Below are 16134 nucleotides of genomic sequence, written 5' to 3' on the forward strand. Positions count from 1 at the left end.
AAGAAAGAAATGGCATTTGTGGGAACACATGAGCAAGCCCTAGCCTCTGACATGGCCCAGTTTCCCCAGTGTCTGTGTATTCAAGCTATGTCAGAAGGAATTATATTCACTTACTAATGGATGAACACACAGCTCCTCCCTGTGAGGAGGGACCCTGGACCAATCAGAGGTCCTGGTCCTCACATGGAGGAGCTCTACATGCATTCCCTGGAAGCCATTCAGGCATGCAAGTAGTAGATCTGTGAGTGAAATGATAGCAATAGGAACACATGTTGGAGAGAGAGGTTTAGAAGGTCAACTGCACAATGGCAATTGCTCCAAGCACATCAGAAGTTGCTTAGATTTACATCTGCTCTCACCCACCTTTAAATAAACGTTCCCCATGAAAATGCTTAGGCTAGAATAAATCAGAGACACTTAGCTTTGCAAACAAGTGAACATTTTACTCATAGAATTTCCAGAAGTTGCAACAAATAAGTCTCCATCTGCAGGTAGTGAAACAAAGATGTGGAAAAAATAGTTCCAAACAACTTAAAAACAAAAGAACTTGGTTTCCTCACAAAAAGGATCATGCAATCTTTGGGTTAGCAAAGATGCAGGCTGTAAAATCTCATTTTGGAGAGATTCAGTTCACTTGGTTATCATTGCAGCTGGGAGCCATTGGCCGCACGACTCCTTCTTCGCTTGGCCCTGGAAGCATTAAAAGAAGACTGAGAAGCGGAGGACAGCAGAGGCTGCTGAGAGGCTGGTAGGCCACACCCACTTGCAACCTGAGCTCTGGGCTCAGATTACCTCTTTTATGCATGCAAGTGTGATTCAGTTACTATACAGTGGTGCCTCGCAAGACGAAAAGAATCCGTTCCGCGATTCTCTTCGTTTAGTGGTTTTTTCATCTTGCGAAGCAAGCCCATTGACGGCTTAGCGGATTAGCGCTATTAGCGGCTTAGTGGCTTTTAGCGGCTTAGCGGATCAGCTGATAAGCGGCTTAGCGGCTTAGTAAAGGGGGGGGGGAGGAAAAAAACCCCGCAGGAACTTGCAAGACATTTTCGTCTTGCAAAGCAAGCCCATAGGGAAATTCGTTTTCCGAAGCGCCTCCAAAACGGAAAACCCTTTCGTCTAGCGGGTTTTCCATCTTGCGAGGCGTTCGTCTTGCGGGGCACCACTGTATATTACAATAACACATGCATTGGGCTGTGAGTCGAACGCCTTCTGATGAAATCCGAATGTATGGGCATCTGGGAAGTGGGGTGCAGGGCTTCCACAAGTCTTCTGCAAGCGTGTGCTTTGCCATCAACATTTGGGTCTAATGTTTGTTTTTCTTTCATTTTGCATTTATTTTGACGCTGTCGAATTTCACACATTGTAATGTTGGCATCCGTCTGTCTCGCGAGACAATGGAGGAGTGCACCTTTGGGGGTGAAGTCAAACTATTGGAAGGTTGTGGTGCTGGCTGTGGCTGCCGCTCAGGAGGAGTGGCTGGGCGCTGGCACCCACCACATTTGATGATAATAATAATAATAATAATAATAATAATAATAATAATTTATTTATACCCTGGCCAGGGCCGGACTCAGGGCAGCTAACACCAAATATAAATTACAATACAACGTAATAGAAAAAAGAAAAGGGGAAAAAACACACACCAAAAAAAGTTAATTAAAATATGACTTAAAATACAGCTTAAAATGCAGCCTCATTTTAGTAGTAGCCCATAAATCAAGACCCTAAAGGGAGGAAACATCAGATAGTCACCTGAGCCAGCTATCCATGCTGGTCCTACATGGGACAGCAAAAAAGCCAAGGGAAAATTTATATACCAAATCCCATATAAGGGGTCAGAGTGAGGCCAAACAGGAGGCCAAGCAGAACAGCTCCATCTTGCAGGCCCTGCAGAAAGATGTCAAATCCTGCAGGGCCCTGGTCTCCTGTGACAGAGTGTCCCACCAAGTCGGGGCCAGTGCTGAAAAGGCCCTGGCCCTAGTTGAGACCAATCTAACCTCCTTCAGGCTCATGACCTCCAAAGTGTTGTTATTTATGGACCTTAAGGTCCTCCTCGGGGCATACCAGGAGAGGCGGTCCCATAGGTACGAGGGTCCTAGGCGTTTAAGTAAGCTGAAAGGGGTGTGGTCAGACTGTTGCTCCAACTGTCTGGGATGGAGCGCAGAGCTGTAGAATTAGATTGCTGAGGCAGCTAGTTAGCAAGGTGTGTATGGGCATATAACCCTTGCACCTTAGGAGCTGAAGTAGCCAAAGGCGTTGCCAATAAAGAAATAACCTCCCAAACGATTGTCCTCATTGGGCTGGGTGTGGTTGGGCAGCTGGCTTCTGGAAGAGACGATTTGTTTTTCCCCCCTGGGTGCTTGCCCTGGTTCTACCCATCCGCCCAATTCAAAGTGCTGGTTTTGACCCATAAAGCTTTAAACGGCGCAGGACCGCGATACCTCAAGGACCGCATCTTCCCATATGACCCTACCCAGACCTTGAGATCATCTTCTGAGGCCCTTCTTCGTGTGCCTCCTCCTCCAGAGGTCCGGAGGGAGGCAACAAGAGAACGGGGCCTTCTCTGCAGTGGCTCCCTGTCTGTGGAATGCTCTCCTCAGGGAAGTTCTCCTGGCGCCTTCATTACATATCTTTAGGCACAAGGCAAAAACGTTCCTTTTTAACCGGGCCCTTGGCTGACCTAATCAACATCACTAAAATGTGTTGTTGTTGTTTTGTGGGAGGGGGCTATTGGGTTGTTGTTTTTATTTTTATTAGGTGTTTTGTGGTTTTATATATTGATTTTATTCGGTGAACCGCCCTGAGACCTCTGGGTATAGGGCGGTATATAAATGCAATAATAATAATAATAATAATAATAATAATAATAATAATGTGTCCTTCTCATACGAGTTCCCAACAAGCCTTGAATCTTGACACTGGGGTGCCTGTGTCTTGTCTATGCCAGGCATTGCCAATGCAGAGGCCCAAAGGAGTCCCCTACCCTCTCCAAAATTAGGTTTGAAAGAAATATTCTAGAATAAGTTAAGCGCATGTGTGCCCATGACAGTGTCACCAGTTTGCAAAAGCACCCATGGACTCCAAAAGGTTGACAACACTTCCTCCAAGGTGAGGTTTGGTGAGGTCTGGAAGCACTATCCATCTTTCCTTTAACTTTCCTGTGGAGTGAACTGCCCAGTTGAAAGAGTATTCATTTGTGGGTTGTAGGTAAAGGTAAAGGACCCCTGGGTGGTTAAGTCCAGCCAAAGGCAACTATGGGGTTGTGGCGCTCATCTTGCTTTCAGGCTGAGGGAGCCAGCGTTTGTCCACAGACAGCTTTCCGGGTCATGTGGCCAGCAGGAATAAACTGCTTCTGGCGCAACGGGACACCGTGATGGAAACCAGAGCGCACGGAAACACCATTTACCTTCCCGCTGCAGTGGTACCTATTTATCTACTTGCACTGGTGTGCTTTCGAAATGCTAGGTTGGCAGGAGCTGGGACAGAGCGACGGGAGCTCACCCCGTTGCGGGGATTCGAACCGCTGACCTTCCGATCGGCAAGCCAAATTCAGTCCCCCACATCTCTAGATGCAAAAAAGAGACCCAAGACTCTGCAGAAAACTACCACTCGGAGGCGACAACATTGAACCACATAGATCAACAGTGCCACTTGGGAGGACAGAGAGCACATATTTCGCCTGGGCCATGGTGCAAGGCTTCTGTAGCGTTCTGTTCAGAAGCTAAGGACAAGGCGGGCGAGAAGGGTCCTTGCAGCTAACAGCCTGCAAAGTCTTTTGCCGACTCTGGTTTTCTTTGGCCACCACACCTAGTTCATCAGGAAACTCATACACCACCCAGAAGACCTTCACAGTGCTGTCTCCTCACGGCAGACTTTGTAGGAGTGTGGTCTTTCTGTACCTAGGGAAGAAAAGGCAGCATGAATGGAATTGAGATCTAGGCCCCCGCAGTCATTTCTGATTACAGTGGTACCTCTGGTTACTGTTAAGTTGTGGGTGAACATATCAGATGACACAGCAATTCTTCAAACAGCTCTTGTTTATTCACAGGCCAGAACAGAACTGAACTGAAGGGTTCAGACAGCCTGCTTATATAGAGCTCCACTACAACGCAACAGTAACCATTTTCTGTAACTATCCAATCACTGAACGTCACTTTCAATCCCTTACTTGCATATGTGGACCTACCTGAGTGAAAACTATCTACAGTATCCCCCTGCTGGCCCAGGGTGAGAACTTCAGTACATAACAGTTACGTACTTAATTCATTCTGGAGGTCCGTTCTTAACCTGAAACTGTTCTTAACCTGAAGCACCACTTTAGCTAATGGGGCCTCCCGCTGCTGCTGCTGCGCCGCCGCACGATTTCTGTTCTCACCCTGAAGCAAAGTTCTTAACCCGATGTACTATTTCTGGGTTAGCGGAGTCTGTAATCTGAAGCGTATGTAACCTGAAGCGTCTGTAACCCGAGGTACCACTGTACATGGAACGCTGGCAAGAAGAGTTTACAATGCATTGTCATCGGGTATCATCGTCAAAGTACCAGAAAAGTTTAGTAAAAAGGGGGTCGTGTTTTTTAGTAAGTGTACTAGTGCAGGGGTCGGCAAGGCTTACCAGCGATGGGATGGATCACTCCCGTGGTGATAATCCGTGGGCCGGACCGGCGCAGCGCAACACCGAAAATCGCGTCTGCGCATGTACGCGACGCTAGAAAACGCTTCTGCGCATGTCAAGACACCGAAAATTGTGCCTGCACAGAAGCAATTTTTGGCATCTGGGCATGTGCAGAAGCGATTTCCAGTATCTGTGCGTGCGCAGACGCGATTTCCGGCGCCACTCGGCGAGTCCCCGCGCCGTGCCGCTCTAGTTTAATGCAGCGTGCGGGGGACTCGCTGAGCGGGTCGCTCGGTTCGGGGGCAGATCGGGGGCTGGTAAAATGGTCTTCCCGGGCCGCATCCGGCCCATGGGCTACATGTTGCTGACCCCTGTACCATAGCTGTCAACCGTCCCTTATTTGGCGGGAAAGTCCCTTATTCCAGTGCTGTGTCCCACTGCTGTCCCTTATTGATGATGTCCCTTCAATTTCCCGGATATCAAAGGAAGGAGCTCCTCTCCCTCCCTCCCTGCCGGCCAGGGAGGAGGGAGGCTCCAACTGTGTTGCTTGGCTGCGTTGCTCACCCAATAAGGAGTCTAAGAATGACTGGGGGGTGGAGCTTGCATGCCTTGTGCCAATCAAATCGGCTGCGTTGCCTGGGGACTCACCTTTGCTCAGCGCTTCCCAGCGGAGAGGTGACGGTGGTTTCCCTTGCTGCATCCCTTTTGCCGGGTTGCTGTGCTGTGGGAACCACTGCTTGAGGCTTCGCTTGGCTGCTGGCTGGGCTTTCTGCCTTTGGCTCAGAGGGGCTCAGAAGTTGAACCTACCTGTACTTGGAAAATCCCTTATTTTGGCTGCTGATCCCTTATTTTCGAGGCTGCTGGTCCCTTATTTTCAAATCTGTAAGTTGACAGCTATGCCTTTTACTAGTGAATGCCTGAGCGTACCTTGGCTACATATGGAAGCGACTCAGTATACAAAGCAGTCCTGGGAAGCGTACACGAAAGCTTATCTGTTTTCTGAGAATCCTTGCAATGTTGGTGCAAGTGTGATCATGACACACCTTACTGCTTGCTTGCCTCCCAAAACTAGGAATGGATGGATCAGCCTATTTCTGGCCTGTGTCAGTTATGAATATATTTATGTGAATCTTTGTACTTTTGTTCATTTACTTTATACTTTATTTATTTCCCCCGATTTGAACTATAAAATGGTGGTTTTCTTGAGTCAAAATGAGAGTACTGTACCCCTAAACATTTTTATAGAAGAAAAAGCACTGGATAAGAGAACTGGAACTGTACACCCAAAAACAAGACACATCCGCACCACCGGTAGAACATCCCCTACAAAATGCAACAGGCAAGACAAATACGATTCTCTTTCATACCTTTTTCTTAGGCAGCAGTAGATGGCAGCAAAAATACCTATTAGCAATATTCCAGCCCCAATCCCGACAGCAATGTAATGGTCATAAGGGTTCTGCGCATGGGAGTTCAACATCAAATGTTCACATCTCTCGCCACTGTAACCTGTGAGGCACCTAGAGTGGGGGAAATATAATAAAATTCCTAAGGAAAGGCTGCCTGGAAGATAAAACCTAGCTTGCAGTAGTCATAACCAAAGGGGCATCAGGTAAAGGTAAAGGTAAAGGTACCCCTGCCCATACGGGCCAGTCTTGACAGACTCTGGGGTTGTGCGCCCATCTCACTTAAGAGGCCAGGGGCCAGCGCTGTCCGGAGACACTTCCGGGTCACGTGGCCAGCGTGACATCGCTGCTCTGGCCAGAGCCAGAGCCAGAGCCAGAGCCGCACACGGAAACGCCGTTTACCTTCCCGCTGGTAAGCGGTCCCTATTTATCTACTTGCACCCGGAGGTGCTTTCGAACTGCTAGGTTGGCAGGCGCTGGGACCGAGCAGCGGGAGCGCACCCCGCCGCAGGGATTTGAACCGCCGACCTTTCGATCGGCAAGCCCTAGGCGCTGAGGCTTTAACCCACAGCGCCACCTGCGTCCCTATGCCTAATTGATGTCCCTAAGGGGCATCAATTAATAGCCAAATCACTCGCCAAAATGGCTTCTGGAGTCCCGTGCCCCAAGAGTAAAGAGCTTTTTCAGGTGCATCATAACATCGAGATTGCTGCACAACTAATAATAATAATAATAAATTTTTATTATGTATAGTTGTTTACCTGCAGGTGGGCACCTGTAGTTCCTTGTTAAATATGCAGATACCATTAATACAATAGCTGTGTTGATCTTCAAGACAGGATTGTACGTTTTCCTGATACGTAGAACTGGCCAGATGTCCTGCTAAAAGGGAGGAATAGATAAGAAAAATTAACATGGACAATAAATGTCCAGAATATTGTGTTACCTTGAAATGTCTGGGGCACAGGGCATTTATTTCTTCTTGATTAACTCTTGCCTACGAGAGAGGTTTTTAAATAAAGCCAGCCTGATACACTTTTGCATGTGAAACATTGCATTTTAAATCCTCCACAGAAATGGAACTTAAAGGAGTTCAGTTCTGTATTATTTCAGCATTCTGCTTGTGCACAAAGTGGATAGATAAGAACAGAGACCTAAGGGTCTGGTGGACCACAAGTTTAACATGTCAACAGTGCGATGTAGCAGCAAAAAAAAGCTATTCTAGGCTGCAGCAACAGAAGTCTAGTGTCCAGATCAAGGGAGGTAAAGGTAAAGGGTAAAGGGACCCCAGACCATTAGGTCCAGTCGTGACCAACTCTGGGGTTGCAGCGCTCATCTCGCTTTATTGGCCGAGGGAGCCAGCGTACAGCTTCCAGGTCATGTGGCCAGCATGACTAAGCCGCTTTTGGCGAACCAGAGCAGCACACCGAAACACTGTTTACCTTCCCGCTGGAGTGGTACCTATTTATCTACTTGCACTTTGACGTGCTTTCAAACTGCTAGGTTGGCAGGAGCAGGGACCGAGCAACGGGAACTCACCCTGTCGCGGAGATTCGAACCGCCAACCTTCTGATCGGCAAGTCCTAGGCTATGTGGTTTAACCCACAGCACCACCCGCGTCCCAGATCAAGGGATGTCCCACTTTATTCTGCCTTGGTCAGACCACACCTGGAATCCTGTGTCCAATTCTGGGCCCCACAATTTAAGGATGTTGACAAGCTGGAAGGTGTGCAAATGAGGGCAACCAAGATGATCAAGGGTCTGGAAACTAAGCCTTATGAGGCACGCTTGAAGGAGCTGGGAATGTTGAGCCTGGAAAAGAGGAGACTGAGAGAAGACACAGTATCCATCTACAAATATCTTAAGGGCTGTCATATGGAGGAGGGAGCATGCTTGTTTTCTCCTGCTCTGGAGGGGGAGGACTTGAAAGGAGATTCCGACAACAACAACAACAGCAACAACAACAACAACAATAATTTGTACCCCACCCATCTGGCTGAGTTTCCCCAGCCACTCTGGGCGGCTTCCAACAAAGATTAAAAATACATTAAAATGTCACACATTAAAAACTTCCCTGAACAGGGCTGGCTTCAGATGGCTTCTGAATGTCAGGTATGTCAGAATGTTTATCTCTTTGACATCTGGTGAGAGGGTGTTCCACAGGGTGGGTGCCACTACTGAGAAGGCCCTCTGCCTGGTTCCCTGTAACTTGGCTTCTCGCTGTGAGGGAACCGCCAGAAGGCCCTCAGTGCTGGACCTCAGTGTCCGGGCAGAACGATGGGGGTGGAGATGCTCCTTTAGGTATACTGGACCAAGGCCGTTTAGGGCTTTAAAGGTCAGCACCAAGACTTTGAATTGTGCTCGGAAACATACTGGGAGCCAATGTAGGTCTTTCAAGACCGGTGTTATATGGTCTCGGCGGCCGCCCCCAGTCACCAGTCTAGCTGCCGCATTCTGGATTAGTTGTAGCTTCCGGGTCACCTTCAAAGGTAGCCCCACATAGAGCACATTGCAGTAGTCCAAGACTAAACATTTGTCCAAATTTTTTGACAGTAAGAGCTGTTTGGCAGTGGAGCAGATTCCCACAAAAGGTGGTGGGCTCTCCTTCCTTGGAGGTTTTTAAACAGAGGTTGGACGGCCATCTGTCATGGATGCTTTAGCTGAGACTCCTGCTTTGCAGGGGGTTGGTCTAGATGACCCTTGAGTCCCTTCCAACTTTATGATTCTCCGGGTCTTCCTGATGAAGCGGCTTCAAAGCACCAATTGCCCTTGCTGCTTCTCCAGCTGTGTTTGAGGAAACTGGGGGGGGGGGGGGGTGTGACCATGTGACAACAGCCATCACTTCACCCAGCGACATCATCACGGTATAAGTCAAGCAGCAGGTAACTTTAGACAGAAAGTTGCAGAGATTTAATTTGTCCAAACATCCTTTTTGAAATGAAATGAACTCCTGCTATTTAAATGATTCGGTGTTTGTTTTGATGTAACCCATGATGACGCGGGTGGCGCTGTGGGTTAAACCACAGAGCCTAGGGCTTGCCGATCAGAAGGTTGGTGGTTCGAATCCCCGCGATGGGGTGAGCTCCCGTTGCTCGGTCCCTGCTCCTGCCAACCTAGCAGTTTGAAAGCACGTCAAAGTTCGAGTAGATAAATAGGTACCACTCTGGCGGGAAGGTAAACGGCGTTTCCATGCGCTGCTCTGGTTTGCTAGAAGCAGCTTAGTCATGCTGGATGTACGCCGGCTCCCTCAGTCAATAAAGCGAGATGAGCACCGCAACCCCAGAGTCGGCTACGACAGGACCTTTACCTTTTTAACCCATGATGATGATGAATTGCTTTGGAAAATATTTGAAAGGAAAATATTTGAAAGGGGAAAAAATATTTGAAAGTCCTTTGATGGACTGCCTAGAATGTTAATTGCAATACCTTCCTCATCAGACAGGTTCCTGTAAAAGGATGGACAAACATGCTGGTACACACTTAACATGCCTTTGGACTATACAGATTCTTAAAAGAAAGAAAGTTCTCACTTAAATCATAAATGTTTATCCTAAAATGTAGTGGGGAAAGTGATATATTACTTAATTCCATTTAAACTGCTGGAAAATAGCCTCAATTTTTTTTTTTTTTAGCAAATCACCTACTTTTTAAATATTTGCATGTCTGCTCAGAAGTAAGTCCCACAGAGTTCAAGGGGACTTACACCCAGGCAAGTGGGCATCCGATTTCAGCCTGGTTGTAAATTACCTTTGCCCATGAGCAAAACTAAAATGCAGGTGTGTTTTTGAAATACTGAACAGCAGGTAAGAGAACTTGGAATTTAATAAGCAAGAGCTACCCCATTATTAGAAAAGAAAGGGTTATTTGGTATATTTCTTTCCTACTACAGTAACACATCAACACCAAAATGGCTTTAAAAATAAAGATGTGCCCTTCAACAGGCGCAACAGAAACTTACTCTCTCACTAATTAATCAACAAAACTTTGATTATTCTGCAAACCAAACCCGTAAGAGTTTTCCACCCTGGTTTAATCACAAAATCATGTATTCTAGAACCTTTTAGCAATCTTTATTCCTGTCTCTATAAAACTCAAAAGTCATACCAGTCATCCGTGCTTGTGGGCCCTTTTCCAGTGTTTTTCTTTCCAAATATTTCTGTTCTTTCTGTTTGTGTCCTTTTGCCTCTCGCACATTTATAGAGCACAAACTGCCGTCTTCTGTTCTTTGCAACTGAAGAGAATTGTGCATCTGGCAACAGGCGCGAAGCCCCAGAGCACCTAGACATTGATTTAGGAAGCCGCTATCTTGCAGTGGGATCAGGTGAGATTTCTTTTTAAAGCACCAGCTTCCTGTTACCTGCGGGCATCGTTGTGCATTCAAGGACACTGCTTGAGGGGAAAATGTGCTTTGCGATAGGAGAAAGAAGGTGCAAAACTGACTTTGCTGGATGTGCACATATGGAACAAGCCAGACACACGTTTGTGATCCAGTTGCTCATGAGAGAGGGAGCAATCGAAGGGACAGCGCCGTGAGATTTGCTGTAACCAATTTCTAACTTTTAGAAATTTTAGTCGCAAACTCAGGAATCAAAAGTTTTGTGTATCTTTTGTAGGAAATGTATATTTTTTGGTGTGCATTCTGCAATCTCCATTTTGTCTGCAAAGGATTAAAAGGATAATTTGCAGAAATATTGTCAAAAGCCAAATTGTGCCCCACTACCAGATTAAGGGGATACAGGGGGCGCTGTGGTGTAAACCACAGAGCCTAGGGCTTGCAGATCGGAAGGCCGGCGGTTCGAATCCACATGATGGGGTGAGCTCCCGTTGCTCGGTCCCAGCTCCTGCCAACCAAGCAGTTCGAAAGCATGTCGAAGTGCAAGTAGATAAATAGGTACCACTCCGGCGGGAAAGTAAACGGTGTTTTCGTGCACTGCTCTGGTTCGCCAAAAGCGGCTTAGTCATGCTGGCCACATGACCCGGAAGCTGTATGCCGGGTCCCTCGACCAATAAAGCGAGATGAGTGCCGCAACCCCAGAGTCATCCGCGACTGGACCTAATGATCAGGGGTCCCTTTACCTTTCCATACCAGATTAAGGGGATGCGGGTGGCGCTGTGGTGTAAACCACTGAGCCTTGGGCTTGCCGATCAGAAGGTCGGTGGTTTAAATCCCCACGACGGAGTGAGCTCCCATTGCTCGGTCCCTGCTCCTGCCAACCTAGCAGTTCGAAAGCACACCAAACTGCAAGTAGATAAATTGTTACTGCTCCGGCGGGAAGGTAAACGGCATTTCCGTGCGCTGCTCTGGTTTCGCCAGAAGCAGCTTAGTCATGCTGGCCACATGACCTGGAAAAACTGTCTGTGGACAAACGTCGGCTCCCTCGGCCAGTAAAGCGAGATGAGTGCCGCAACCCCAGAGTCGTTCACGACTGGACTTAACTGCCAGGGGTCCTTTACCTTTTTACCAGATTAAGCTTTGAGAATTGCTGAAATTTCACACCCTCCAACATTCCTCAGATGACAGACATTTTCAACTGAGGAATATTGGAGGTATGCTGCCCCTTTGCCTTCTGTGTTTCTGCCACCACACCTGCCCTGGAGTTCTCACTCCTGCCAACTGACCCTTATTGACCTCCCTGCTTTTTCGGTCCCCCCACAGAGCATCTCCAACCAGAGGAAGGGTGAGATCCAGCACTACCCCAAAGGGACACAGCACATTCACTACCTGAACAGGTACTTCTGGGAGTGAGACCCCTTATGCTCACTCACATACTTGCCCCCCCCCCCCAAATATGGGATCATGTGACAAATGGACGGAGATCTGTCGGTGTATGTCCATCTCTCTTCTGCCTTGCAGATGCCCCCTCCATGTCTGCGTTTTTGCCTCTGTAGGCAGCTCTGTCACTGAAATAATTCATAATAATAATAATAATAATAATAATAATAATAATTTATACCCCACCCATCTGGCTGGGTTTCCCCAGCCACTTTGGGTGGCTTCCAACAGAATATTAAAATACAATAACCTATTAAACATTAAGAGCTTCCCTAAACAGGGCTGCCTTCAGATGTCTTCTAAGAGTCTGGTAGTTGTTTTTCGCTTTGACATCTGGTGGGAGGGCATTCCACAGGGCAGGTGCCACTACCAAGAAGGCCCTTTGCCTGGTTCCCTATAACTTGGCTTCTCGCAGCAAGAGAACCGCCAGGAGGCCCTCGGTGCTGGACCTCAGTGTCCGGGCAGAACGATGGGGGTGGAGACGCTCCTTCAGGTACAGTGGTACCTCGGGTTACAGACGCTTCAGGTTACAGACTCCGCTAACCCAGAAATAGTACCTTGGGTTAAGAACTTTGCTTCGGGATGAGAACAGAAATCGCACGGTGGCAGCACGGCGGCAGCGGGAGGCCCCATTAGCTGAAGTGGTACCTCAGGTTAAGAATGGTTTCAGGTTAAGAACAGACCTCTGGAATGAATTAAGTTCTTAACCTGAGGTACCACTGTATACTGGACTTTAGGGCTTTGAAGGTCAGCACCAACACTTTGAATTGTGCTCAGAAACGTACTGGGAGCCTGTGTAGGTTTTTGTGTGAGGCGGTAGCAGTGGCTGGGTAACTTCCTTAAAACATGAGCAGTAAATTCAGCAGTAAAAAAAAATCAAGTTGAGATGAGAAAGGAATAACATGGACTATTTAAAGTAAGCAGCAGAAAGTGGTAACTAGAAGGAACCATGGAAGGGGGGGGGTAAGGGAAGTTGATGTTCCATTCAAGGTTCTGTTCTGTTTATGTAATTATGGAAATTATAAAACTATATATAAACAATTTTCTAAGTGGCACGGAATTCCAGTGGTTGGTCCCCCAACTCATTCCCACTCCTTGCTCCATGCTAAATTGGAGACTTTGGGTTTTTCCTCAAAATAATGAATGCAGAAGGAAGACATTCCAGATAGAGCAGAAATGGAAAGTATAGGGGGATTTTTGTGCTGGGAGAAGGGTAGGGGTTGAATTTGGTTGAGCGTAAAGGAAGTAAATGTTGTTTATAAAAGGTTACAAAAGCATAAAATCATAGAGTTGGAAGGGACTCAGAGGATCTCTGATGAAAGGACTATTCAGCTACTAATTAATCCCCTTCCCTTTGTGGGAATTAGCAATGCAATTTCACGTTACAGTCCTACCTCGGCTGCCAAACGCCTTGAGAGTCGAACATACCAGCTCCGTAAAGATCGAAAACCGGAAGTGACTGTTCCAGTTTTCTTTTCTTTTTTAAAATAATTTTTATTAATTTTCCATTAAGAACATCCAATTAATAGCAAATCTAATCTAATCAAAATCCAATTCAAAAAATAAATAATAATAATAAAACCAAATTATAATCTGAATTATTATTAAATTTCACATGGACTTCCCACATTCTGGACCTCGAAGAATTCCTCTGTTATATTTCTGACCTCTTTTTGTTGTTCTCATATTTTCCACATTCCGATCTTAAACTCTCAATGTCCTCAGTCCCTGGCTGACTGAGTCTCAATCATGTTAAACAATCATACATCCTTTCATCTTTCGGGTACAGTTTAGTGTGTGTGTGTGTATTCCCTTGATAGTTTGTCAGCGCAGCTTTTTCCTGGCTCACTCTTATCTTCAGTCTGGGCTGTTGTCCAAGCCTGCCATTTGAAGTTTTATGATGCAGTAAATTCCAGAGTTCTTGAATTGAACATTCTTTTGGAAGCCGAACGTCCGACGGGGCTTCCGATTGGCTGCAGGAGCTTCTTGCAGCCAATCAAAAGCTGCGCTTTGTAAGTCGAACATTTCGGAAGTCGAACAGACTTCCAGAACGGATTCTGTCCGACTTCTGATGTATGACTGTACTAGTAAGTCACCTTGCATCCTGAAAAATGGAATGTGCAGGTTGAGATACAGCTCAGCATTTTCTCCTCAAGCATGTTCAGTCACATAATTATATCCAAGCATTTTGAAAGCCTCTTAGGTGCTGGGGGGTTGGGGAATTTTGCTGTATCTTTAATTTTTCTGCCTAAAGCAGTATCTGTATCTGGGGGAATCTTGCTCTCCAAATGGATTATGTACTATTTTTAACATTTTCCTGAAAGGCAAATGAAACTGGAGGTGGTTTCTCATTTCACTCTTGCACACATTTTTATCTCCTGGTTTTAGCCAGACACACAGCACAGCTTACTTCAGTTATACTGCTCCTTCCTTTGCAGTCAAATGCAGTGAATTCAGTCAGCAGCATCTAACAGGCGTTAATTTTCACCATGTTTGGAAATTGTATCTTTTGTACAATTGTATTAGGGACGCAGGTGGCGCTGTGGGTTAAAGCCTCAGCGCCTAGGACTTGCCGATCGAAAGGTCGGCGGTTTGAATCCCTGCGGCGGGGTGCGCTCCCGCTGCTCGGTCCCAGCGCCTGCCAACCTAGCAGTTCGAAAGCACCTCCGGGTGCAAGTAGATAAATAGGGACCGCGGCGTTTCCGTGTGCGGCTCTGGCTCGCCAGAGCAGCGATGTCACGCTGGCCACGTGACCCGGAAGTGTCTCCGGACAGTGCTGGCCCCTGGCCTCTTAAGTGAGATGGGCGCACAACCCCAGAGTCTGTCAAGACTGGCCCGTACGGGCAGGGGTACCTTTACCTTTACCTTTTACCTCGGTTTTCAAACGTCTCAGAAACCGAACGTTTTGGTTTTCTGCCAAAAACCCAGAAGTGAATGCTTCCGTTTTCAAACGCGCCTCAGAAATTGAATGGCTTCTGCTGAGGTTTTTTTTTTCAATTTTCTCCATTGAATTTGCAGACCACCCTCAGCACCTTGGTTTTTGAATGTTTGGGAAGTCAAACGGTCTTCAGGAACGGATTACGTTCGAAAACCGAGGTACCACTGTATCAGGAAATTTTATATGTCTAATGTTTTACAATTTTTAATGTGCTGTAAGCCACCCAGAGTGGCTGGGGAAACCCAGCCAGGTGGGCAGGGTATAAATAAAAAAAAAAATTTTTTAAGCACATTGATAGATGTCAATTTTCAGGAATTCCTGTGGGAGGCAGTGGAATCAGAACCTAGCAAATCATGTGTGGAAGTATGATGGCTTCGTATATCATTATACTTGTTCCGATACTGGCAATTGCTCATTTTGTGCAAGTGTCGTCACAAATAACCTTGACACAGCTATTATCTTCCACATTGTAAACACTTACCATACTGACCATTATTACATCTGTCTCTTCATTAATCACTATGCGGGTTGGAATTGCAATCCAGCATCATTTGTGGGGCCACAAATTAAGACATCCCTCCTCAGGTGGATGAAGAGAGTACCTGAAGGAGCGTCTCCACCCCCCCCCCCATTGTTCTGCCCGGACACTGAGGTCCAGCTCAGAGGGCCTTCTGGCGGTTCCCTCCCTGTGGGAAGTGAGGTTGCAGGGAACCAGGCAGAGGGCCTTCTCGGTGGTGGCACCTGCCCTGTGGAACGCCCTCCTGTCAGATGTCAAGGAGATAAACAACTATCTGACTTTTGGAAGACATCTGAAGGCAACCCTTTTTAGGGAAGTTTTTAATGTTTGATGTTTTATTTTGTTTTTATTCTGTTGGGAGCCGCCCAGAGTGGCAGGGTAAACCCAGCCAGATGGGCAGGGTATAAATGATAAAATAATCATAATATCTGGAAGGTCAGGGGAGCTGGCAGAGAAGGGGAAGGGGAAGGGGAAGGTGAGAATTCTTTTCCAGTTAAGATGTTAATTCAAGCCACAAAAGATTCTTGGTCTATAAAGCTCTGCTCCACTATGATGTAGGCTTTCATACTGTAACTTATAAAGGTGGACTATCTACAAAAATATTGTAAATTGTATGAATGTTAAGAAAGATGTAAGATTAGCAAAAACACGGCTCCAACAAGCTAGTTATAAAGAATATAAATTTAAATTTAATTGGTTGATGAAAAGATAAATTTTGGATAAGTAATATTTTATGATTAAGCTACAATAAGAGTATGTTAAATCCCAAAATTTGAGACATTAAATATTGGAAAATTATATTATATGAATTAAATTAAGTTAATAATTTGCTGGTAAAATCTATGTTTAGAAAGCAGGAACAAGAGATGTGAGGAAGTCCAAAGTTGAG

The 16134-nt window shown here is 46.4% G+C and overlaps 1 protein-coding gene and 1 long non-coding RNA gene across 2 annotated transcripts in view; one reads left to right on the forward strand and one right to left on the reverse strand.

The window, feature by feature from the left end:
• LOC307201089 overlaps positions 1-16134 on the forward strand; it is a 315231-nt gene that overhangs the window by 276202 nt on the left and 22895 nt on the right. The window lies entirely within an intron of this gene.
• Positions 3099-10793, reverse strand: EPGN (epithelial mitogen). The gene is made up of 4 exons (XM_079951200.1): positions 10122-10793; positions 6779-6899; positions 5979-6131; positions 3099-3899 (listed from the first exon to the last, which is right to left on the reverse strand). The coding sequence occupies exons 1-4, from the start codon at positions 10264-10266 to the stop codon at positions 3863-3865; spliced, it is 456 nt and encodes a 151-aa protein (XP_079807326.1). The 5' UTR covers positions 10267-10793; the 3' UTR covers positions 3099-3862.

This window comes from Podarcis cretensis, assembly GCF_951804945.1.
Source record: "Podarcis cretensis genome assembly, chromosome: 13".
Taxonomy (NCBI): domain Eukaryota; kingdom Metazoa; phylum Chordata; class Lepidosauria; order Squamata; family Lacertidae; genus Podarcis; species Podarcis cretensis.